Here is a 23,290-nt window from a genome sequence, read left to right on the forward strand (position 1 = left end):
AATCCAGTTCTTTCCGCTGCTGGGTGATGTCACCTATTGTTGAAGGGCTGTGCTTTTTATAGCTTCTGCTGCAGCTAGGGAGGGCGGCTGGCAGGCGGTAGGGAAGGGCGCTATAGGTTTCCAAGCCTCGTGCTCCCAGCCCTTCTCCAGCAGCCACAGAGAGAGGTTTCTGACATCTCAAGGAGAGGAGAGAGTGACCCCAGAGGGAGGAGGAGGAGGGAGGCAGGCCCCTCTCCCAGGCTCAGCATCTTTCCTTTCCCTTCTGTTCCTCTGCTTCTCCATCCAGCAGCTGCCCTCACCCCCAGGAGAGGTGATGCTCCTCCCAGAGGAACCTGGGGGTGGGCTGGGGCAGGATGTGAACCCTGCTGGAAGCAGCCGGAAGCCACCCACCACCCTGCTCCTACACACACACACACACACACACGCACACACACGAGCTTGAGAACCACCTCTCTGAGGTGAAAGGGAGCAACACACTCGGAAGGACAGCAGCCCCGAGAGGCCTTACCAATGCACTTGGCAACTGCAGAGACACTACCAGTGTGCAGGTGTGGCTCAGTCGTTAGGGAGCCAGGCTCCGGAGGCCATAGGCCTAGGTTCAAATCCTGACCCTGCCACTTCCTGTGTCTGTGATCTTGAAACAGTCCTGCTATAAAATGGGGACCATATTGGGCTTATCATGAGAACAAAATGAATATAGTGTTTCTTGGCTGCCAAGAACTCCATAACCATTAATGTGGGGACCAAAGAGTTTAGGTAACCTGCCCCGGTGAGGGCTGGCCGGCGGGTTGGAAGAGAGAGACACAGTGCTCTTTCCACTATATGTCACTCTTTGCTTCTTGAGGCCCCACATAGGCCTTCCATCACTGGTTTCCAAAAAAGACTAAGCTGAATGCTAAGCCTTAAAATGTAGGAAAGAAATCCCCACCAGGTCTGTCTTCCCATTCAGAACTAAAGGGGTGATTTGCCATCTATCTAGCTCGCCACCAGCCAGAGCAAGGGCTAGCCTGCTTCCTTACACGTGACTCATTGCTGAATCTGCTAATGGTCCGAAGGTTTCTGGGCTTCTCAGCTTCTTCCGTTGGTTTGTTCATTTAACAAGTATGTCTTAGGTGCCTATTGTATTCCAGGCACTGTTCCTCACCCTAGAGATAGGGCAGTGAATTTAAAGACCCCACCCCTGTATGGAGGAGTTGACCGTCAGTGGGAGGCCTTGAAGGTTGTCTGTGACCCAAATGGGATAATTTTTAGATTATTGAGGCCAGGGAGTGGCACCTCTTTTTTGGAATACATGAGCAGAAAGACAGGCCATGCCCTCCCCAGGTTGTCAGAGTCCATCCAGGAAAGAAGGAAGGGATTGGGCAGGGGCAGGTGTTCAGAAGAGAGAAACAGGGCAGTTTGCCTGATTCAAATCCTGAGTTTGAATCCCAGCTCCCCACTTCCTGGCTGTGCAACCTGGGCAAGTTTCCTAACCTCTTTGTGCCTCATTTCCTTACCTGTGTAAGAATAGTCATTAGTAATAATAATAATAATAATAATAATAATAGGTAGACATATCCTTTCATGTGTCCAGCCTCACATGTACCATTTCATTTAATCTGCTGGCAGCTACCTCACAAGACTCTCAGCAGTAGATGCTCAATCGTGTTTCCTTCTGGGCCCTCAGGTGGCCTCTCTCACCTCCCTCTCTTAGGAGTGATTTGTTTCCCATGTTGGGAGATGGTTAGGTGGTCAGAAGATATAAACATTAAGGAAGACTTTGAGGTTCTACCTCTTGTTTAGGTGAGTGAACGGTAAACTCAGTTTCTAGTAGTAAATGGAATAGTTGGCAAGAAAGGAGGAGGTGGGAGTTCCAAGACCCTCTGGGCAAGACCCTCACGGTTTCTTTCTTCTCGCTGCAGAAGAGACATGAGAGTTGCTCTGATCTCAGCCCCCGGCAGTGTTTCTGTGGATTTGTTGGATGGAAATCCTAGGGCCAATGGCTGTGGAATGTAGTACAGCTAAATTGGATGCCATCAGAGGGCAGTAACCATATCTTATACTCGCCTATTCCTCCCGCACTACTCCAAACGGGGTTGTTTTTGAAGTAAATACTAAGGAGTTGGAATCCATATCTTCTCCCAGCTACTCAGGACCACTGTGAACTCCAACTCCTTCTCTTAGCTCCTATACCCCAGATACAGATGATAAGTACTGTTTGTTTGCTCTAGCTGTGTAACAAGCAATTCCCCTAACCATAGCATTCTTTCCCTTAGAACAGTGTTGTCAGAGGGGCTGCGTAGGCCCTCACTAGGCCCTGGCCCTAAGTCACTAGCAGCCACAATCCTCAATGTATCAGAAAGCAGAGAGACCCAGCCAGACACCTTCCTAATCATAATAATTTTAAAGAGGAAATGTATTTGCATTCCATAAAATGGAGGCAGACTTCATACCACATTCATTGACTACACAGGGGGCCACAAAGCACAGATGAAAAATAGAAATCACATCTAAAATCTGACCTATCTAAAACTTGTATATAATCCTTAATTAATATTAAGCAAGCATTGTTAAGTATTACTAAGAGTGCTTAGTAATCTGCTTCGTAGGGTATATATTTAGCCTTCATAACAACTATAACGTAGGTGTAATTATTCTTACAGTTGGGAAGACTGATGTTCAGAGAGGCTAATAAGTTGGTTGAAGTCTCACAGCCGATAAGGTCAGAGCCTGGATTCGAAGGGAGCTTGTAAGGCCACAAAGCTCTCACTTTCTTGGCCCAGCTGCTCCCTCACCCATGCTCAGGGACACTTGGTTTTGCAGCTTTATAAACTGTCCCTTTCAGCCGCCTTGGCTTAGCCTTGTCTGCACGTGTCTGCTGTCAACCCCACAAGACTGTGAGCAACTTGAGACCAAGGACTGGCCCCCGCTGGCCAACACTGTGACCCAGGGAGGGGGTAGGCATATTTCGTTGGATTGATTGGAACTGAATTTAACTAAACAGGGCTCTGACCCAAGGACCTATGAAAGGGACAGTCCCAGGCACAGCTGGCTTGCTGGAGAAAGCGCTTTTGCCACTTCTCCCCTCCGCTTCCTTCCAGAAATCCCGTCTGGCAGACTCTATTTGGTTTCCTGTTGAATTGAAGTAACCTCTCTGAGAGCAACCTCTGAACAGATCTGTAGCGCTCCTCCCACACCCATCCACTCTTTGTTCCCAGCAAATCCCTTGAATATCTAGGGACTAGAATTCCTTTTCCAGCTACTTAGGCCCACTGTGAACTCCAGCTCCTCCTCTGAGCTCCTGTCGTGCGTGCTGCCAACTGTTAGCTGTAGTGGCGGATCAAACGGAGCTAGTCTCTTCCCCCCGGTGATAACATTCAATGATGTCAAAAGCAGAGAAGTTTGGAAGATTAATACTGTCTCAGTGTGCAGAAGAGAAAACTGGGGCCCAGGGAGAGAAGTGGCTAGAATCAAATGGAGTTATGAGACAAGACGCCTCTCTCCTTCTCTGTGGGACATTTTCCATTTGAGACCCAACTCTAGCAGTTATTGGTGAAAACAGCTCTTGGCTTCCCCCCTGCAGCCCTTCATTCCTCTGGACTTGGCGCCAGTCCAGGGGCTGTGCCTGGTCACAGACAGTGCCTGCCCTCTCCATCCCCTTGGCTTAGCCCCTCGGTTCCTAGGCAGAGCTGTCACGCCAACAAATCAGCTCCTATGGCTAGAAAGCCTCAGACTCACAAGGACCCTGAAGCTCAGTTTAGCTCAACCCACACACCTCTAAAAGGTACGTACCTCTCAATTCATCATCTGGATGAGGAGCCTGAACCTCAGAGAGGTTAACTGGCTTGTCCAAGGTCATCCAGCTGGTCAGTGGGATTAGAGCTTGAGTGGACCCGCCCTTCACAGCTTCCCCAGTGTCTCTACCTTACCCTGCACGTGATGCCATCCAGGGATGCCTCTGTTAGCTGGCTCCTCGGGAATTAGGCTGTTCTGGAAAAAGGCTTCCTTCTGAGCCTCAGCCCGAGCAGGATTCCCTGGGATGTCGATAACCAGGGATGACACACATGGCCTCTGGCCTCCTCTGCCACCTGCTAGCCTGCCCCACACCAGCTGGGCTGACCCTCCTGCAGTTTCTCTGCCCACTGTGCCTGAACCCACACACGGGGTCATTTTTCTGTCTCATCCTTCCCCACATTCCCAGCCCGTCTTTTCAAATGTGGGTCACATCCCCTCTTGTAATAACCCTGTGCCTCCTGACCCTCCCACCCCATCACCACCAAGACCGGATTCAGGGCCCCCAGCTCTGTGCTCCTGTAGGTTCTCTGCCATGTGCGCTCAAGAGCAGGCATGGGGCAAGCTCAGCGCCCCTCCCATTGGCTCATTATCCCACGGCCTGTCTCATAAGAGGTGTGAGTGGAATGAATGAGACTCAACTTTCGGTTTCAAAGATTTTCTCAAAGGCCAGATTTTCTCCCCTTCCTAATCAACACTTATACACTGAATGACATAGGTTCACATGTGTATGTACTTGTCTGGCCATAGACAAGATCCTTTGCCCGCAAATGCCTCCACGCTGGCCTGCCTTTCTGCTCCTTCAAGTTTCGTCCCCTTGACCCTGATAGCATCTCAAGCTTCCTGCTCAAGTGTAAACAAGTGTAGCCTATCAACATGGAAGAAGATGCCTGGTATTTCTAAGAATCAAAGACATGGAAATCCAAACAACAGGGAGATGGCATTTTTGATCTGATGGGCAAAAACCTGTTTTCGAAGGTATAGTTTTAGAGACATGGGTAAAGAAACACTCTCAGACTCTGCTGGTAAAAACTGGGACAGCTTTTTTTTTTTTTTAAGTTTTATTTTAAATTAAATTAAAATTTTTATTTTTGGCTGCGTTGGGTCTTTGTTGCTGTGTGCAGTCTTTCTCTAGTTCCAGTGAGCAGGGGCTATTCTTCGTTGCAGTGCACGGGCTTCTCATTGTGGTGGCTCCTCTTGTTGCAGAGCACAGGGTCTAGGCGCTCTAGCTGCATGGGCTCAGTAGTTGTGCGCACGGGCTTAGTTGCTCCGCAGCACGTGGTATCTTCCCGGACCAGGGCTCGATCCCGTGTTCCCTGCATTGGCAAGGGGATTCTTAACCACTGCGCCACCAGGGAAGTCCCTGGGACAGCTTTTGAGGACAATTTTACAGTAACTAAAAAAGTGAAACACTTCTAGGCATGTGTCCTACAGGAATACTCACAGCCATGCACAAACTTGTATGACAGGCCTGATCATCATAGAATAAATTGTTAACAGTGAAAAAAAGTGGGCAGAGCCCAGGTGTCCATTAACAGAAGTTGATTAAATCCATCACGGCATGGCCACATAACAGCTGTCCCTCTGGCCACTTAAAAAGATAAAGTAGAGCCATGTGTAGTGTGGAAAAATGCCCACTAGCACTTGTTACATGAGAAAAGCAAGTTGCAGAAGTACATGTATCATAGCATACCTTTGGGTAAAAAAGAAAGAAATGTGGAGGATGGGGGAGGTATTGTATGTATGATGTGTATGTGTGTGTGTGTGTGTAACACAAGCATTAGTCTCTGCTCTTCAAGGGTCACCTTCCTGGAACATTTGGGGACAAGAAGAATGAGTGTCTTATTGGTGACTACTGAGTCATCTACCTTGGTCCCCACTCCACCCTCTCTGCCATTTCCAGATGAGACCTCATCTCAGAAGGCCCTTGCACAGGGCTGTCAGGGAAAGACCATAGGGCATGCTGGGCCCCCTTTCCATCACCTCCCTCCCCCAGGCTCCTGCCACCAGGCCGGCTTATGTGAGTGTTGGGCTTTCCTGGAGAGCTGGAGCAACCACAGGAGATGATTCAGTGAGGACAGGAAAACCTCAAACTGTCCTCTAATTATAAACTTTTTCTCAAGTATGTTTTTGAAACTGAGAATGGTGCTCCTAAGGGTGACCCCTAATCCTTGACTGGACCTGGAGCCTCTCATGGTCTACATGTGCCGAGCTGGGTCTTCGGGGGCACATACATGTGGGAAATACTCATTTCTACAGTCTAAGGGTAAAGCACCAAGAAGGGAAACCCACAAGGGAATTCCCTTAGAGGTACCCCCGGTTCCCAGCCTTGCTCCCCTGTCTTCGGGACTGCCTTTGGCTTTCTTTAACATGTTTTTCCTCTTTATTCATAGCCTTCAGAATTATCGTCAAATGGCTAATATTCCATATTGCTATGACATATTAAATTGTTTCCCTAATGTTGGTCACTTGGAGTATTTCTGAATTTTCTGTATTGCAATGAACATCTTCATGCATGGAGATTTGGGCTTATTTTGAATTTTAAGAGTGAAATTACTAGATCAAGGAATATAATACAAATGTCTCTATTGTTCCTACTAAAGATTGCCGAATTGCTTCCAAAACAGAGTTACTCTGATTTGTAATACTACCAACACCAACTGAATCTATAAGTTCCCGTATAATCTTGTCAATACTGTTTTTTTTTCTTTCAGTTGGCTATTTTAGAAGATTATAAATGGTATCTCAAAGCTGTCTTCCCTGTTTTTCTCCTTACTAGCAAGGGTGGAGTTCAGATTTTCAAAACGTTTGTGTTAAAGGTGTCCTAAGCTATAGTCACATGTTCTTTTTCTTCTCCACCCAGTTAGATCATAATAAATAGCATTAATGATGATGCTAACAATTATAACAAGAACTATAATTCCATAGGTCTTTAGAGCACTTTATAGTTTACAAACTTTTACAACCACTATCTTATTTTATTCTGCCAGTAGGCAAGGCAAGGCAAAGACTCCCCCCGCCCCACTCCATTTATAGATGAAACAGTTGAAACTTGCAGGGTATGCTTGGCTTGAGAAACAGAAGCCTACCAGCGTTAACGTAAATAATCAGCAGGTTATTCAAAGATTGCAGAGAAATTGCTCAGTTTCTGTCTCTCTGGGGCCACATGATTGCTTCTCTCTGCTTCTCTCCATGAGTTGCACCCTCTTCTCTCTTCTTTGCTTCTTTATCAGCTTCCATAAGACTGATAATAGCTGCATCCAGGCTCTGCATCCTTTCGGCTCAGGCTCTAGCATCTCATCGGTCTCTGCTCCTCGGTTCCTCATCTTTCAGGAGAGACTCTGGGCCTCCCAGTCTCCCAGATGGGTTTCCCTCTGCTCAGGTGTCCATCCCGGGTGGGGAACATAGTGAGGGACAGGCCATGTGGTACAAACAGAGGCGCTGGGGCTGAAGGCACTATTAAAAGGGTGTGGAAAGGAAGCAGAGATAGGCTTTGAATACAGCACTTGCTAAAAGCTGCTCCATGTGTGATCCTCTGGGCCTGGCTAGACAATAACAATAGCGATATGCCAGTAAGAACAGTCTCCAAGGTCTGCAGAGACTTCTTGGAGAAAACCCTCCCAAAGGCACAGTGGAGATGGTCTCTCTTCTCTCTAGCCACACCCTGCAACCTCCCCCCCCAGGCCTCAGTCGGGCTCTGCCCACCACCCTGGCCAGATCTTACTAGGCAGATCTCTGAAAGCCTGGTGTCTGAGGAAGAGGGCAGCAGGGGCTTCTCCTGGCCCTGCCCAGCCAACCGAGGCCCTCCTTCCCCTCTGCAGGTGCGGATCTGGGAGATCCCCGAGGGCGGGCTGAAGCGGAACATGACGGAGGCTCTTCTGGAGCTGCATGGGCACAGCCGGCGCGTGGGGCTGGTCGAGTGGCACCCTACCACCAACAACATCCTGTTCAGTGCTGGCTATGACTACAAGGTGGGCAGCCGGTGGGCACTGTGGCCAGAGCCAACTCGGCGGAAAAGTGGAGGGAGAGAGAAAGGCACTTTGGGGGGCCTGTAGGGAGCACTGTTACTTTCCCGAGCCTGTTAACCAGTATTGTCACATCCATTCACTCGCTCATTCAACAACACAGCTGAGCATCTTCTGTGCGCCTGTCATTCCTGGGGTTCACAGAGGCTGGAGGCATCTTTACTGCCTTCTCCAGCACTGATACATTGGAGAAGGATGCCCACTCCGTGCCCACACTCTCTACCTGGCTACTTCTTAACCAAGAAGTGGCTGCTGCCCTCCTAGTAGGAAAAAGAAGCATCCAAAGCTGCTGGTGGGGAGAATGGAGCCCCAGTCTCTACCCCCAGGCATGCCCTCAAAAGAGGTGTGCCAGCCAGTGGAACCTGGCCAGGAGCACTCACCCTTCTTGCTAGAAGCAGAAACTGAGCCCAGGCTGGGGCTGGGATCTGCCCAAGGATAGTTGTGGATTTGTGTGACAGGGACACATCAGCCTTTGATATAGAACCCACTGACACCATCCTGCATCCCAGCACATCCAACCCCGCATGGGGCGTCTCTCCCAGGGCCATCGGGTGCAGACTGGGGACAGCCACCCCATGCCAGCAGCAGCAGGGCTGAGCCCGCCTCCTGTGTATCCACCCTCCCAGGTCCTCATCTGGAACCTGGACGTGGGTGAACCGGTGAAGATGATAGACTGCCACTCGGACGTGATCCTCTGCATGTCCTTCAACACTGATGGCAGCCTGCTTACCACCACGTGCAAGGACAAGAAACTGCGTGTGATCGAGCCCCGCTCTGGCCGCGTTCTGCAGGTGAAGCCCTGCATCTTTCTCGAGGGAAAGGAAAGGTGTTGGGACCCAGGGCTCTGCTTTCAGCCAGCCCTGGAGGGAAAGGCTGTGCCAGCTTCCCTCTCCCGAGCACCTGGCCTGCACATCTGGGGACCACCCCATCTGTTCTGGGCCCTTCTCCGCTCATAGGAGCCCTGCCTTGTTCTGGAAGTGGAGGGACCTCAGTAGCCTTCCCACAGACTCCACCCCTCTCCCCAGATGGGATTCTTCTGCCTGCTCTGGGGGCCAAACTGGTAACCCCCTTCAGCGCATGAATCCCTGGGTGTTGACCATCGTAGGCACAGGAGGAGGGGACTTTGGACTCACTGCCCAGCCACCTGCATGGGACGAGCCTGGAGTAAGTGGCTCAGGGTGCCAGTCCCAGGGACAGCTCCAAGAGGGGAGGTGGATGGTGAACTTAGCTCCAGTTTTGGTCTTTGACTCTGGGTCTTAACTCTGAGGAAGGGATTAGATGTCGTTTGGGAGTAAGAAATTTACATTTCTTGAGCAGCTACTGTGTGCCAGTCATGGAGCTAGATAGGATGGAAAATTTGGATGAAATCTGAGGTTTACCTCCTAACACAAGAAAGATTGGTGCGTGACCTGGTTGTGTGTATCTTGGAAAAAGCCAATACTGCAGGACCAGAATGTCTACTACAAACAATAATCACCATAGTTATCAGTGTCATTAGTATTAGCCACCATTTACTCAGAGCTCATTGTGTGGCATGCACTGTGCCAGGGGCTCCCCATCGTCCCTTCATTTAATCCTCTGAGGTGGGTACTGTTACTCTTCCCATTTCCCACATGGAAACGCTGCCCCTTGGAGAGGGGCTGACCTGATTCTCACAGTTACAGGAGGAGCTAGAATTCAAACCCAGACAGTTGGACCCCAGAGCCCATGCCAAGCAGAAAAGATGTAAGAGAGCAGAGACCCCATCCTCCTTCTCACAGATGTGGACACATGCCCAGAGAGGGTGAGGGACTCCTCCAGGGTTACACTTTTTCAGCAGAACTTGGAACTAAAATCCAGGGCAAGTGACGCCAGCCCGGGTCTCTACACTGCTCCACCAGCCTCTGGTTCCTGCCTCACGCTGACTCATCCTAGCAAAGGGCCACCATATGTTAGGAGGAAAAGGAGGTGTCATGAGTCCAGAGGCAGGAGAGAAGGCAGAGGATGGCCCAGTTAGAAGGAGACCCCAGTGAAGTGAGTCACCCCGCAGTGAACCAGCATGAGTCCCCGGCCTCCTGAGCCTCGAGCTCCCCATCCTCAGAGTGTCCTTGCAATAGGTATTGTTGTGACAGTTCAGAGATGCCTTGGTGAGAGCACCTGGCACCCAGCCCTGCCTGGGACTTGGTCCAGTTAGTTCCCTCCTTCCCCATCCCCCATCCGCTCTGGGACCTGGCAGCGAGGCCTGGTTTCTTGGTCCCCGGCCTCCATTGCCCCACAGCACCTGCAGTCGTTTCCTGTGGCTGCTGTGACAAACTACCACGAGCGGGGTGGCTTACAACAACAGAAATTGATCCTCTCACAGTTCTGGAGGCCGGAAGTCCGACTCCCTCCGGCGGCTCTAGGGGAGAAGCCTTCCTGGTCTCTTCCGGCTTCTGGTGGCTTCCTTGGCTTGTGGCCTCACCTCTCCAATCTCTGCCTCCGTGGTCACACTGCCTTCTCCTTTCTGCGTCTGTGGAATCTCCCTTTACCTCTCTCTTCTAAATAAGGACACTTGTGATGGCATTTAGGGCCCCCGTGGATGACCCAGAGGTTCCGGGGATTAGGACATGGACGTACGTTTGGAGGCCACCAGGCAGCCCAGTCCAGTACCCTATTGTCTGGGGCCTGGCTCACCAGCTCTCTGTCCCTGCCAGGAGGCGAACTGCAAAAACCACAGAGTGAACCGGGTGGTCTTCCTGGGAAACATGAAGAGGCTTCTCACGACGGGGGTCTCCAGGTGGAACACGAGACAGATTGCCCTCTGGGACCAGGTCAGCCGCAGGGAGGCTGGAGCGGGTGGGGCAACATCAAAGCATGGTTACTCTGGGGGCTTTGCTGGGATTGGGGAAGGCGAGGTGCCGTCCTGCCTGGATACGGGCTGATACTGGCCCCCGGCCCACAGGAGGACCTGTCCATGCCCCTGATCGAGGAGGAAATCGATGGGCTCTCCGGCCTCCTGTTCCCCTTCTACGACGCTGACACACACATGCTCTACCTGGCTGGAAAGGTAGGAGAAGGTGGGGGAGGGACAGGGACAGCCTGTGGGAGACCCCTGCCCCCATTGGGCCCCTGCTTCTGCCCTACCTCTCAAGAAGAGCCTAACCTGTCTGCCCTTCCCCTGACCCAACATGGGTCAAAACCTACCCTCAAGTCGGACACTCATTCTGCTGAGGTGTCAGTGACTGAGAATTCCTTCAGGGGTGGATTGGAGTGGGGTTTTACTTGGGAATAAGGATCAGAGCCTGACGTGAATCATCCCTAATGATGGGGTTGGAGGCACCTGCCAGGAGATCTTGTTAGAAAGTCTGTCAATAGGCCCCTGACCGTGCACGCACACACACAGCACCTGACCTCCACCCCACCACCCCCAGCAAGTCCCCTACGGCAGCCCCACTGGGGGCCTAGAGGCCAGGCCTCCCTGGTCTTTTGACCACCTCGGAGGCATGGCAGAGGCTCTTTTCAGCAGCCCGCTGGACCAGGACCTGCTGACCCCGCCCCTTCCTCTCTTCCTTCCTCACCTCCCTCCCCACCCCCGGCCCCTAGGGAGACGGAAACATCAGGTACTACGAGATCAGCACCGAGAAGCCCTACCTGAGTTACCTCATGGAGTTCCGCTCCCCAGCCCCGCAGAAAGGCCTCGGTAAGAGGGTCCAGGGGCTCTCGCGGTTGTTAGGCTGTAGAAGGAGAGACTGGAATTTGGCTCTTGGGCCACCCTGCCCCCAAAATGAAAAGTCAGACTCAGAAGGCCACGGCTCATGGGCAGGTCAGAATAGAACCTCTGGGTGCTGCCCTGTGGAGGTCAGCCTGCCCTTCTTCAGCCAGCCTGAAGACCGGCTCCATCAGCCCACGGCGCTTGGTGTCCTCCACCATCTCTGGCCATCAGCAGCCTGCAGGGGTGTGGGCGGTACCTTCATTCCCATTTGCAGATGGGGAGGCCGAAGCCCATTGTTGTTCTGACATAGTGGGAGGAGGTTCAGTAACTAAAGGTCAGAACAGGGTCCAGCAGCATGTCCCTTCCTGAAGCCTCTGGGAAGTCAGGACCCTCAGTCCCCCAAAGCAGCTCTGTCCTTGCCTGAGAAGACAGGAGGAATTCCAGGGTGTCCCCCTCACTGCATCCCCAGGTTCTCAGGCAAATCCCATAGAGGGCTCCAGGATTGACAAGTGTAGTGAGTCCGTCCTTCACGCCCTACACTCTCCCACCGCTAAAGCCTTACAATGAAATCTTCATGCCCAGTGACTCACACTGGCAGTGCATCCGATTCAGCATTCCCCCATTTGGGGTCCAAATCACCCAGGGGAAGGAATCTCTTCAGGGATCTGTTCCCTCCTCTCCTTAGAATTTGAGTCTGGCTTTGTCCCTCTGAGGATCTGGGATTATGGACACGGCCTGAGGGCCAGCTTCAGAGACATCAGGGCTGGAGGGGCCCAAGGACCTCTCTCAGGGACCAGCAGCAAAATGGAGGCCCAGAGATATGCCTGAGGTCCGAATGACCATTCCACGGACTTCACCCTTCCCCAGGGCTCTGTCATCCCCACCTCCCTCACTGTCACCCCATCATCAAATAGTATAACAAGCAACCTGGACTTTGGAGTCCAAGCTAGGTTTATATTCTGATTAAACTGTGTCCCTAACCCCTCTGAGTCCCAGTTTCCTCATCTGTAAAACGGGGATAATTAAACCTACCTTGAAGGGCTGTTGTAAAGCTTAGAGATCATGTATACAGAACACCTGGCAGAGTACTTGTCTCCTTCTGTTCCTTCCTGTAGTCATTCAACAAACATGTACTGGGTACCAGCTGTGTGCCCGACTCTGGACTGTGCCAGACCCTGGACTAGTCCAGGAGTAAAGTGATAAATAAAACAGAACACAGCCTCACTCACATCCCACTGAGGGACAGACAGACAGTAAACAAATAAGTAAGGGAAATATTGGATGGTAGTAAGTTCTAAGAAGAGAATCAGATGGGGTAATAGAACAGAGAGTGACGGGGGCTGTTTTAGACCAGGTGGTCGGGGGAAGCCTTGCTGTGGAGGTGACATTTTAAACTGAGATCCGGAAGGCAGGAAAGGGGAAGAGTAGTGCCAGCAGAAAGAACAGTTAGTGCAAAGGCCCTGAGGCCAGAAAGAGCCTGGCATGTTCTAGGAGCAGAAGGGAGGGCAGTGTGGCTAAGCATAAACATGCGGAAGATGGGTAAGTGTTAGGGGATTAAGCTGGAGAGGTGTGCAGGGGCCAGATCCCATGGGATGCATTAGACAGGGTATATTAGAGTTCTCCAGAGAAACAACCAAGTATATTTATAAAAGGGGAATTGCAAGGATTTGGTTCACGTGACTATGGAGGCTGAGAAGTCTCACAATCTTCCCTCTGCAAGTTGGAGGCCCAGGAAAGCCAGTGGTATAATCCAGCTCAAGTCTGAAGGCCTGAGACCCCAGGGAGCCGATGGTGTGAATCCCAGTCCGAGGGCAGGGGATGAGATGAGATGTCCCAGCTCAAGCAGCAAGGCAGAGAAAAAAGGGAAAATTCCTCCTTCCTCTGGCCTTTGTTCTGTTCAGTGCTGCGACGGATTGGAAGATGCCCACCCACATTGGGGAGGGCCATCTACTTTACTGGGCCCACCGACATTAACCATCACCCAGGGGAAGGAGTTGGGGTTTCACCGGGAACTCGTAGAATTTTCTTTTTCTTGGGTGGATGGGTAGGTGGGAGTGGGACAGTGTGATGTGATCTGAAAGGTTGGTTTAAGATTGCTCTGGCTTCTGTAGGGAGACTGGATCTTGAAAGGGCAGGAGGGAGGCAGAGAGACCAGTTAGGAGGCCACTGTGGACTTCTAGTCAAGAGAGGATGGTAACTAGGGGGATGGCGTGGGGATGAGGAGGTGAGGATGGATCCAGGAGATGTTTAGAAAGTTGGGTCAGCAGGACATGGGGAGGAGAGGAGGGAGGGGGGACTGAGGATAGCTATTTCTCCTTGTCCTCCTCACCTGTGGCCGCTGTTGAGCATTTGCCACGAGCCAGGCACTTTCCGTAGGTTCCAAGTGGCTTTGTCACTCACCCCAGGCAGGTCACATAGCTCCTAAGTGGCAGAGCCAGGATTCAAACCCAAGTCTGCTGACTCACTTGGTACCATGATGCCACTTCCCTCCAGCTCCTGGAATTCCCTTCTCTGGAAGAGCAGCCTTCTGCTCCAGCCGAGGAGAGGTAGAACCTTAACTCATATTCACATCACGGAGAAAGAAACTAATGTTATCTGTACTCATCACTGCCGGGCAGTTAATAAGCATCTTCGCACTCAGTCCCCCGACCATCTCAGGAGGGGCTACTACTGGACTCCTCTAGGCAACCAGGGAAGCTGGAGCTCAGAGAGCAGTGATTTGCCCAAGGACTCCCGGCCAGAAAGAGGGGAGAGTCGGGATTCAGACCCAGGATTCTGTCCCACCCCAAAGCTTGTGTTCCTAACCCCACACTGCACTGTTGCCCCAGCCAGTGTTCAGCTGATGCAGCTGTTAGGGATGTTGTATCTGGTGCCCACGCAGATATACATGCACACACGCACCCCTGTCGATCCTATAAGACACAGACGGAACGGCAGTCTTGGGCTGCGTTTAGACCTCTGGGGTGCACGGGGAAAGCTTTCTCCCTCCTTCTCTCTCTCTGAAGACTGGGGGCACAGAGGCTTCGGGAAACCAGTTCATTTCACAAGGTGATGGTCTCTCTGGCTTATACAGTGACAACACTGTGTGACCTCGGGCAAAAGCCCCTTCCCCTCTGACCCTCAAGAGTCTCATCTGTAAAAAGAATGGATTCGATTCAAATAGTTCTGCAGCCCCTTCCAGTTCTCAAAGGCCCCAAATCTATAGCGTGCCCCTTGGTGAGGCAGGGGCTTGCCCACGGGGCTTATTTGAGAAGTTACCACCCAGAGACAGAGCCTGACTCAGGAAGCCCCCAGCCCCCTCCTGTCTACTGTATGGGTCATTGCTTCCAAACCTAGTGCCCTCCACCTGTGCCTTTCCCCTGGCCAAGGTCACCAGGAAGGAGGGGCGCTGAGGGGGGATTCCCGGGACCCCATGTAGCCGTATGTATGCCTGTCCACAGGGGTTATGCCCAAGCACGGGCTGGATGTGTCTGCCTGCGAGGTGTTCCGATTCTACAAGCTGGTGACTCTCAAGGGCCTGATTGAGCCTATCTCCATGATCGTGCCCCGGAGGGTGAGTGGGGCTGGGCTGGCTCCAAAGGGCCCCTGGCATTGAAGCCTAGCTTTCTCGCCACTGACTGTAAGCCTGGCGGAGCCCGGAAGAAGGAGCCCTTTTCCTGTGGATGGGCGTGGGGGGTGGAGGCCGCTCCAAGGTGAGGACAGTTTGGCTGGCTACGGAAGGCAAGGTGGGAATTCCAAATGGGAGACACTGTGAGTACAAAGGCCGGAGGCAGGGCAGCAGGTATGCGGTTGGACGTCAGCAAAGAGGAGAATCTGACTGGAGAGCAGGGGCTTTCTCAGCAGCCCCCCATCTGTCCACTCTTCTGCTTCCCCCGCTGCAGTCGGATTCCTACCAGGAAGACATTTACCCCATGACGCCGGGCACAGAGCCAGCTCTGACCCCCGATGAGTGGCTGGGAGGCATCAACCGAGGTACCGCAGGGGGTGGGCTTCCCAGAAGAGGCTAGGAGACTGCAACCTTGGCATTCGGTCTAGCCCACCCCCTTCCCCTTGCATATCCTCCTCACTGAACTTGCCCTCACCCTCAGCCGACTGTCGGGCGTGGTGTTAAGTGAGAGCCACCATCACTTGACAGTCAATGGAATTGTCAGTGAGAACACATCCCTTGCCTTTCTTAGATCCTGTGCTGATGTCTTTGAAAGAAGGCTATAAGAAGTCCCCCAAAATGGTATTCAAGGCTCCCATCAAAGAAAAGAAGAGCGTTGTGGTCAACGGAATAGATTTATTAGAAAATGTCCCACCCAGGACAGAGAATGAGGTAAGGAACATAAGTTATTGCTGCCACACATCCTGGCAGAGCGAGACCTTTGCATTTCAATTATGGGCTTCAGGCCTTTAAGCTAGCTCCGTTCTGAGGCATTTTTCTTTCTCTGACAAATACCATAAGTAGCCTGCTGTTGGCTTCCATTGCCTCTGACCCCAATAACTAGAGGCTGGGCTATGGTAGGGATATTGATGCCCCTCAAAGCCGCGAACCTAGAGTTATGTGTCCCCTCCTGAATCCATTTCAGAACGTTGCTGTCATCTGGAGTTATAAACTCCTGACTCATGGGGAAAGCCAGCCTCATGCATTACAGCACTGCTTTCCTCCCTGGAATGGCAGCAGCAGCAGGGTCTGATGATTTCCTGTTTTTGTGGAAGAGGCTGCGTGTTGATGAAAGTACTCTTTGTACCATTTGGAAAGGGAGCAGCTCATCAGGGGTGACTGGAGCTGGGCCTTGTCCACACCCCCCAGAGGCCTCTCCTTCCAACCACACCCTTGGTCCCTGGCACCAGCGTAGTTCAGCTCAGCCAGGATTCACGGAATGCCCACTGTGTGCCAGGCACTGGGCTTGATGCAGCTGCGGTGGAGATGGCTGCAGGGACCCACCTGCATTTGGATCCTGGCTCTCTCATTTCTTGGCTGTGCCTGAACATGTTTCCTGACTTCCCTAAGTCCATTTCCTCACAGTAAAATGGGGATATGAAATGCTGGGAGCATTAAAGAGACCATTGCTAAGTATCTAGCACTCTTCCTGCTCACATTAAATGCATAAAGAGGCTAACTGTATTAGCTCTCGATTACCATGCAACAAATTACCCCAAGACTTAGGGACTTAAACCCCAAACATTTATTATCTCATAGTATCTGTGGGTGCCCGCGGCTCGAGGTCTCTCATGAGGGTGTGAACCATCAGCCAGGGCTGCAGTCACATCTGAAGACTCACCTGTGGAAGGATCTGCTTGCAGTTTCACTCACTTGGTTGCTGGCAAGACTTATTTCCTCCCAGGTCATTGGACTAAGGGTCTCAGTCCCTCAGGGGCTGTCAGCCGGATGCCTCCCTCAGGTCCTTGCTATATGGACCTCTCCATAGGGCTGCTCACAGCATGGCAGTGAGGAAGAGAGGGTGTCCAAGATGGAAGCCACAGTCTTTTTGTCAACTCCCCTTGCAAATGACATACCACCATGTCTGCCATATTCTATTCATTTGAAGCAAGTTACTAGGTCCCGTCTACCCATGAAAGGAAAGGATAACATGGGGCCATCTTACAGGATTTCTTGTCACACCAACTTATAATTATCACTGTTATTCATAAAAGTAAGACCATTCCTAACCTCTGGGACCTCACAGTCTTAAAGGTGAAACTGGCAGGTAAATTGATAATTGCTATAAAATATGTTTATGTGCCATTATAGAGGGATGTTCAGATTTCTAAGGCTGGATGAGACCGTGTGATCAATGGGACTTGCTTCAAACTAATCGCGAGGAGGGTGGTACAGGGGAAATAGGTAAGAGTAAAGCCAAAGCAAGAGTGGTCACATGGGGACTTCCCTGGTGGTCCAGCAGTTAAGACTGTGCTTCCAGTGCAGGGGGTGCAGGTTCGATCCCTGGTCAGGGAACTAAGATCCCGCATGCAACGTGGAACGGCCAAAAAGTAAAAAAAAAAAAAAGAAGAGTGCTTGCATGTTATTTGCTGAAATTGGATGATGGGTACTTGTTTTTGTTTTCCATTAAAAAAAATTTTTTTTTCTTTTAAGTACCTTGAGAAGGTAGACATAGTTGAATTGCTGCGATAGCCCAGGGCCATAACAAGAACCTGAAGTTGGTTCTAGTACTGGGTGTGGAGAAGGCAGGGTGAATAGCAGTTACAATGAGTAACCTTGAGCCATGGACTTGTCTGTATCAATCAGAATGGAGGACCTGGAGAAATATTTTAAAGGGTCTCTGAGCAGACAGCACAGGCGCCACAACCTCTCTACACTGCAGCCTGGATACTTTGCTTGTTGGGAAAAAAAAATGTGCTCAGAGCCTGTTACTCTGGTTTTACCTACAATTTTAATCATCACAGAAGACTGGAAGCAACCAATGAGATAATGGGGCTGTGAACATTGGTCTAAGTGTGAAGAGACAACAGGTAGCTTGACACAGGGGAGAAGACATCCTTGTACAGCTCTGTAATTTTACTAAAACTCACTGAATTGACTTAAAATGAGTGAAATTTATGGTACATGAATTACACTTAAGTAAATCTGTTTTTTAAACAAAAGTAGATCCAAAAAATTATACAACGAAACTTTGAGAACTTGGAAGGCACAGGAGTGTGTAGAATCACTTAGTGCAGGGCAAACATCACAGCATCCCTCTGAACAGATGTAACCAGGACTGGTTTGTTGGTTAATGAAAAAAAAAAGTCACTTAAAGGAAAGAATCACAAAAATTATATATATATATATATATTTTGTGTGTGTGGTACGTGGGCCTCTCACTGTTGTGGCCTCTCCCATTGCGGAGCACAGGCTCTGGACACGCAGGCTCAGCGGCCATGGCTCACGGGCCCAGCCGCTCCGCGGCATGTGGGATCTTCCCGGACCGGGGCACGAACCCGTATCCCCTGCATCGGCAGGCGGACTCTTAACCACTGCGCCACCAGGGAAGCCCTATATATATTCTTTAAACAATTTATTTTCATTTAAAATATAAAACATATACATTCATTCCACACGTTTTGATGTAGGACCAAGACCTTTTCTTTGAGGACGTCCCAGTTGGGATCTGCTATGTCTTTGTCAAATACACCACACTTTAACTCCAGTTTCCAGTTTCAGTTTCTTTTAAGTGGAACTTAAAATCAATCTGAAAACAAAGCTCTTGTTTTTTCAAAGCTTTCCCCAGTTGTTTTTTTTTGTGTGTTTTTTTTAATATTTATTTATTTGGCTGCTCCGGGTCTTAGTTATGGCATGTGGGATCTTCGTTGCAGCATGTGAACTCTTAGTTGTGGTGTGTGGGATCTAGTTCCCTGACCAGGGATTGAACCCAGGCCCCCTGCATTGGGAGCGTGGAGTCTTAGCCACTGGACCACCAGGGAAGTCCCCCGGGTTTTTTTTTAAGACAGGTTTATTGAGGTGTAATTGACCTACAGTAAAATTCATCCTTTGTAGTGTACAGTTCCATGAGTTTTGACATATGCCTACAGCTGTGTGACCACTACCATACAATCAAGATATAGAATATTCCCCAACCTTTTATGTGTATATCATCCACACCTAATTCAGTAACAACTTTCTTAGCACCCCCTTCTTCAAGATTCTCGAATGCATTCAACTTAGTTTTTATAGAAACAGCAACTCTTTTTGTATTCCTATTTCATCAGTTTATGTCATATTTAATTAAACTGTGTAATCATCATACAAAAACAGATGCAACTCGCAGTAGGCAGTTTGAGGACCAACACGACTGCTTGTTGGTAACTTTCAGCTCAAGTGTGTGGGGTCCTCCAGGAGCCTGTGGAGGCTGTGTTTCGTGGGCGTCAGTCAGTCTGTTTTATGGAAGAAATGGAGAGGCTGGTTAATCCAGGGAGCCATCTAAGCGAGGGTCTGTCAGATTCCCATGCTTTGCTCATGGCCACTCCAGCAATGGCTGGTGCAGACTTTGGTGCACTGTGCTAGTCCCCTGTCAGCAGGAAAAAAAGCTGGATTCCATTCTGTATGCTGAGCTACGTTAAGAAGAGAAGGATGCAAAACATTTTAGAAAGCTTTCTATTCCAAGTGGTAGGTAAATGAAGTATACGGTTTGAAGCCCTGAAAGGGTGAGCTTGGGATATTGGAAAACTGGCCTGTGTGGACTCATCCCTTCTTCAGTGACCCTGGAGCAGTGCCCGAGGCGGGTCTGCATATGCCAGAGCTTTTCTTCTCTGCCTCACGGTGCGGGCTGGGGGTGGACGTGGGTGGGAGCCATGAGCTGAATCTGGAGAAGGGAGAGCGGCAGTGACCTGAGTCACCTGGGACACCGGAACGGGGGAGGTGTGGGAGGCCTGGGCCAGGAGGACAGCGGCTGCAAGGGGCATGGGGGTGGAGTTGGGGGTCTGGATGCCCCCTCGAAATGTCACCTTCTCACCTGCTCTCTTTGGCTCACCGGCCCCCTCTCTCACCCACCCCAGCTCCTCCGGATGTTCTTCCGGCAGCAGGATGAGATTCGGAGGTTGAAAGAGGAGCTGGCCCAGAAGGACATCCGCATTCGGCAGCTACAGCTGGAACTGAAAAACTTGCGCAACAGCCCCAAGAACTGTTAGCTCCCCGGCTGAGCTGCTTTCTAAGCCGATCTCTCCGTTGTTTCTACTCGTCCCTTAACTTCCCCTTCTCCGGTGACCCCAGAGACAGAGCCAGGACTGGAGCTGGGGGAGTGCCTGAGGACCCCACCTGCCACCTCAAGAACTGGAAGCTGACCTTTGACCTCTCGACCTCATGCTAACAAAAGCCCCCAGCCTCTCCCGGAGACCCAGGCTGGCAGCCCCTTCCCCTGCCACCCCAGGAGCCTCGGCTTCCCCTTGGCTGGCAAAGACCTCGGACTCCCCGAGGGGTGCCCTCAATGGACCAGGGATCGGAGGGGGAAGCCTGGACCCCAGGAGACTTAGAGGTTGAACTTTTCCCCTGCAAAGGGGGCTGCCAGGACATCTCCGTGCTCCCTGCTGGGGCTCACAGTGGCCCTGATGGACGCACAGTAAGGGCTGGATTGCCAGCATCAGCTGTTCTCCCTCCCATCCCCCACCTCCCTCTCCCCCGGCAGCCCTGGAAGCCCACTCACCTGACAAGGGTTGCGAGCAGCCCAACTCCTTCCTGTCTCTTGCCCCCTCTCTCTTATCTTCAGGGAATTAAGAGGATCGCTCGCCAAGGCCATAATGCCCCCTTGCTTTCCCCCGATGCTCTTCAAAGCTCTGGCAACACCCTTCTCCCACTGACTTTGTGAAGCAGGCAGGGTAGGGAATCGTGTCTCCATTTTACAAGTGACAGAACTGAGGGTTGCAGTGGGGTAGTGACTTCACTAAGTCACCCAGCAGATGAACAGTGGACCCAGGCCCAGGACCAGTGGTGTGCAGACCTCAGGCCCAGACCCCTCCCACTGCATCAAGATGCCAGTCCCACGGGGGCATCCCCAGGGCCCAAGTCTCCGTGGAGGAGAGGACTGGGGGCCTCCCGGCACCCGTAGTGCCGATGTGTCTCACTGCCCAGCCGAGGCCCCTCACACCCAGTGCTCCTACGTCCTCCGTCCCCCACCCCCAGGGGACCCCCTCTGAGATGAGGCCTCTTCCTCCTGGAGGCTGAGGCTGAGGAGGGTGGAGCTGGCCGAGCAGGGCCCTGATGGCTCTGAGGGCTGCTCTGCGTGCATGTCTCGGCCCTGCTCTCTCAGTCACGGTCAGCCTTACAGTTGTAGGATGACCACGGCCCCTCACGTGGGTGTAGCACTTTAAAGTTTACACAGCCCTTCGACACTTAGGATCCCATTTGAGCCTCAGCTCCCAGAGGAAGGGAGCATTCTCCCCACTTTGCAGATAAAGAAACCGAAAAGGAGCCCAAGGTCACAGGACCCTGGGAGATGCCACATTTCACTTGGTCTTCTACAATTTTCTTTCTTTCCTCTTTTTCTCCCTTCATTTGTCACTACCTACGGAGTCCATGAACACTGTTCTTAGAAAAGTCACAGTTTAGGGGTGAGGTCTGGCCTGGGCACCAAGAAGTGGGTGTCCACTCTTCTTTCTCATTAGCTAGGACCTACTAGATGCATTGTGCTCCACACTGCTTGTCCCACGGCTGCCCTGCAGAACATCCATCCACAGAGGCGGGGCTCCCTAAGACCCCCCAGTGACCTGGGCAGGGAAAGCCCCCCTGACCCCTCGGGCTTTTCCTCCAAGAGCCTTCTACCCTCTCGGCCAGCTAAAGCAGGGTCTCCTCACCCCCCAGACCCCGCAGCTAGACTGTGTAAGCTTACATCTCCTCTTCCCCACACTTCTGAAGCTTTTTTTTCTTCCCCACTGACCTTTGTGGTCTTCTGTGATTATTTATGCTGCCTCCTGAGGATAGAATTGAAATAAAATGTTTTCAACTTATCAGACCCGGGCATGGCCAGCTCATTTCACCTGAGAGGTTCCTGCTCTTGGTCACCATGGTATCTTGATGGTCAGCTCCCCAGCCACAGCTCCTTTGCTTTAGTGGAACAACAAATCACATCTGTGTCTACAGATATAATTTCACACTTTCATCCATCTACAGCAAGGCTTCTGAATGTCAGCACTGTTGACGTATGGCGCTAGATAATTCTTTGCTCTGAGGGCTGTCCTGTGCCCTGTAAGCCATTTAGCAGCATCCCTGGCCTCCACCAGTCAGATGCCACAGCACCCCAAACCCAGTTGTGATAAAAATGTCTCCAGGTATCACCCAGTGGCCCTTGGGGTGTCAGAATCGCCCCCAGTTGAGAACCACTGTTCCACAGTTATCCAGTAGGCATCTGCTATATGTCCAGCCCTGTGTTGGGGTCTGAAGGACACCAGTGTTTCACACTGGAATGGTGCTTCGCAGTTTACAAAGCACTATTCCACGTATTTGACTCGTTTGATCTTCACAGCTCTAGGTGCTATGTTCTAACTGTTCCCCTTTTCCAGAAGAGCAGTCAGGTCCAGAGTGTGACATGCTCAAGGTCATTTAGCGGGTATAACGGGGAAGACACACAGGGACGAGGATCTTCTGAGCCCAGAGCCAGAGGAGGCATGTGCTCCCGGTCCTCAGCCAGGCTCAGCGCTGGGCAGGGTGTCTTCTGGGCGGAGGGCTGGGGCCCGTCGTGAGACCAGGGGCTGCCAGGCTGCTGGGACACCCTCGCTCTCTCACCCAGCCAGAGTTGTCATGGAGCAGAGTTGTCAGGCTGCAAAGTGGACAGGCATGTGGCAATGTAGACAGCACAGGAAACTCAGAAGAGCCAGAGGAAAGCAATGAAAGCCTTAGAAAAAAAGGGCAGGGGAGGAAATGAGAAAAGGCAGTGGAAGAGCAGTGGGCAGGACACTGGGACAGGGAGGGTGTGGTCCAGGCCCAGCTCTGCCTCTGACGGGCTGTGTGACAAGAAGAAGTTCACTTCTCCTCTCTGGGCTTCACTTTCTCCATCTATAAAATGAGGGGATAGGGACTACCCTGGCGGTCCAATGGTTAAGACTCCATGCTTCCAACGCAGAGGGCGCGGGTTCGATCCCTGGTCGGGGAACTAAGATCCCACGTGCCACGCAATGCAGAAAAAAAAAGTGGGGGGGGGATAGGAAAATTGGAGGGTCCATTCCTGGTCTAACACTTGAGTTTCCACTACACCAGCATTTGGAAGAATGGGACAGATCCCCAAGACCACCCATTGTCTAGCACGAGTGATACAAACAAGAAGTATATCAGGAGAAGGGAAGCAGCAGGGTGGCTTCCTACACGGCTTGGGTGCAGAAAAGTACTTTTGCTAAATATGAATTTGAAAAAGAC

General features: G+C 51.5%; 1 protein-coding gene across 1 annotated transcript in view; it reads left to right on the plus strand.

Annotated features, from left to right (window-relative positions):
• CORO2B (coronin 2B) overlaps positions 1 to 21,879 on the plus strand; it is a 139,660-nt gene extending 117,781 nt beyond the window's left edge. Inside the window, exons 4-12 of the mRNA XM_082617734.1 lie at positions 7,593 to 7,742; positions 8,423 to 8,587; positions 10,469 to 10,585; positions 10,717 to 10,821; positions 11,358 to 11,454; positions 14,907 to 15,019; positions 15,348 to 15,438; positions 15,645 to 15,784; positions 19,945 to 21,879. Of these exons, the coding sequence (XP_082473860.1) occupies positions 7,593 to 7,742; positions 8,423 to 8,587; positions 10,469 to 10,585; positions 10,717 to 10,821; positions 11,358 to 11,454; positions 14,907 to 15,019; positions 15,348 to 15,438; positions 15,645 to 15,784; positions 19,945 to 20,076 (1,110 nt within the window). The 3' untranslated portion in view covers positions 20,077 to 21,879. The remainder of the gene's footprint in view (positions 1 to 7,592; positions 7,743 to 8,422; positions 8,588 to 10,468; positions 10,586 to 10,716; positions 10,822 to 11,357; positions 11,455 to 14,906; positions 15,020 to 15,347; positions 15,439 to 15,644; positions 15,785 to 19,944) is intronic.
• The last annotated feature ends 1,411 nt before the right edge of the window (positions 21,880 to 23,290 follow it).

Source organism: Mesoplodon mirus (assembly GCF_964341445.2).
Source record: "Mesoplodon mirus genome assembly, chromosome: 4".
NCBI lineage: Eukaryota > Metazoa > Chordata > Mammalia > Artiodactyla > Ziphiidae > Mesoplodon > Mesoplodon mirus.